The sequence below is a fragment of the Nematolebias whitei genome, chromosome 22, assembly GCF_014905685.2.
Source record: "Nematolebias whitei isolate Nwh7 chromosome 22, NemWhi1, whole genome shotgun sequence".
NCBI lineage: Eukaryota > Metazoa > Chordata > Actinopteri > Cyprinodontiformes > Rivulidae > Nematolebias > Nematolebias whitei.
The window spans coordinates 15,486,845-15,489,299 of NC_056519.1; the positions used below are offsets into that span (position 1 = coordinate 15,486,845).

The 2,455-nt window shown below is 40.2% G+C and overlaps 1 protein-coding gene across 1 annotated transcript in view; it reads left to right on the forward strand.

The window, feature by feature from the left end:
• The first annotated feature begins 427 nt into the window (after positions 1-427).
• Positions 428-2,455, forward strand: part of gnptab (N-acetylglucosamine-1-phosphate transferase subunits alpha and beta) — a 23,965-nt gene continuing 21,937 nt past the window's right edge. Inside the window, exons 1-4 of the mRNA XM_037696229.1 lie at positions 428-589; positions 995-1,080; positions 1,266-1,385; positions 1,727-1,777. Coding sequence (XP_037552157.1) covers positions 428-589; positions 995-1,080; positions 1,266-1,385; positions 1,727-1,777 — 419 coding nt within the window. The remainder of the gene's footprint in view (positions 590-994; positions 1,081-1,265; positions 1,386-1,726; positions 1,778-2,455) is intronic.

Genomic DNA, 2,455 nt, shown 5'->3' on the forward strand with positions numbered 1-2,455 from the left:
TATGAACCCGTTTAAAACATAAATCAATCATTGTGGTGACACTTACAGTACACAACAGCTAATGTTTTTTTTTGTTGTTGTTGTTGTTGTTGTTGTCATAATAAAAATAATTCTCGTTGTGTTAAATATTTTATAAGCAACATTTGTGTTTTGTAATTTTGTGATAAGTAACTTTTGTTTGGCTGTAGTTTAAAGTTTCTTCCTGTGACCATGAACGCACCATGGCGCAGCTCCGTTCCACCAGGGGGCGATATGGAGCTCGAAAAGGGGAAGCAGCGCGGCGTCACCACAACAGGCTCCAGTCTGGTTGTCATGTGCCATTCAGTCTCGCTGGAGGTCAGCTGACACATCGCCTTCCTGCGTGTGATGTTTACTCTCTTTGTCCTAGCAGCAGTTAATGCAACGTTTTTTTTTTTTTTTTGAATGAATGCGTCGCTATGCTTCAACCCGGAGAATCATGGTAGTCGTGAACTCGGTGTTAAAGCTGTTGCAGAGGCAGACGTACACCTGCCTGTCCCACCGGTATGGACTCTACCTCTGCTTCGGTGGGCTCGTCCTCATGATCGTTTCCGCATTTCAGTTTGGAGAGGTGAGACTCTTCTGTGCTTTAAAGCTCTTGGCACTTTAAGCCTATCACTTTTGTTTTGAGATAAGCTGCTTTTGCAAACAGTTGTTATCAGCGTAACACGAGTCTCTGAAGACTCGTTGTAACCAGACTTCCCTAAAAAAACACGTATTTTTAAGTTGATCTGCTTTTTTTAAAAACAAATATGTATTTTACATAATAAATGATAACGTTTCACGAACCTATTTGGTGTTCAGAAAAATTCGTCGTGATAAGCAACATTACTTTCACTCCTGTTTTTAAGTTACATCTATTTTTTTACGTCCCAGTTTTTTTCTAGAGGACGTACAAAACACGTGCAGTTCTGGTCTGAGCTTTAGGTTATATTTTGGATTCATGTGAGAATTAAGTCGTCTCTGGTCCATACAGGTGGTGGTGGAGTGGAGCCGGGACCAGTACCATGTGCTGTTTGACTCCTACAGGGATAATGTGGGTGGGAAATCCTTCCAAAGCAGGTAACATACATGTTTTTACTTAATTTGCTTGTGTAAAAGTGAAATAAAGTGGTAGACCAGTTTCTTCAAAAATCTATTCTAAATGTCAAACAAGACTGAGCCTTGTGTGAACAAAAACCTAGTCAGACGTGTTAAAAGTGTGTGATTTGAGCTGTATCTTCACTAATATGTGCTTTTCTGTGTAGGCTCTGTCTGCCCATGCCTATCGATGTGGTGTACACGTGGGTGAACGGCACAGACGCAGGTCTGCTGAAGGAGCTGAAGACGGTCAAAGATCAGCTGGAGGAGGAACAAAAAGCTCTGAGGTAGCCGTGGCTGCACCACAGAAGTTTCAGAAGGGCTTGCTTGTTTGCTGAAACTGCGTAAAATGCACAGCTCGTATTTTTACTAACTTAACTCTGTCACCTGAACAGACTAAGCAATGCTTATTGCTTTTATACTGGTTAAATATTTTGGCAAATTATTAGTATAACCTTTCTCAGAATCAGAGTTTTTCAAAATTAATTTCAGATCTAATTGATTTCTGGAGCAAATATTACCTTTTAATTGCCTCTGTAGTCATCTTTAAGCGCTGCTTGCTGTACATCTTGTTAGTGCGGTTAGCAGTCGATCAAGGCTCTCGAGTTAACTAGTTTCTCTCAAACAGGGAACGCCTGGGGAAAAATGGGAGCGACACGACTGAAGTGCCAAAAGACAGGTGAGTGTGACAATAAACGGTATGTTTGAAGCACTGGGGTCTCATGATGTTCAACTCCTGCTCAAATATGCAAAGAAAGGTTGATTCATCTGTCTTAAATAACAAGTTCAAGTAAACTTTATTGTCATTACCATCACATGTGGTACATGAGATGGAACAAAATTATGTACACAGGGTCCCAGTTATACCCCAAAATAGCAACATATAAAGTGTAAAAAGAAACTGTAAATAAGGATCTAAGATATACACTAAGCTAAATGCTAAAACAAATGCCAACGGTTCGCTAAAAGTTATATGCTAAACATTAATAATGTAAAACAATACGGTGTAACAACAGCAGCCCGAACACGAGCAGATGGGTATGAATAAATACTGCAGTATGAGATAATCAGCAGCATGAGATCAGCATGGATATTCAGCAGCATGAGATCAGCAGCATGGATAACCAGTAGTGTGAGATAAGCAGCAGCATGAGATAAGCAGCAGAAAGAGATAAGTAGCATGACTATCAGCAGCATGAGATCAGCAGCATGGATTATCAGTAACATGAGATAAGCAGCAGAATGAGATAAGCATGGATAATCAGCAGCATGAGATAATCAACAGCATGAGATGAGCAGCATGGATAATCAGTAACATGAGATAATCAGCATGGATAATCAGCAGCGTAAGGTAATT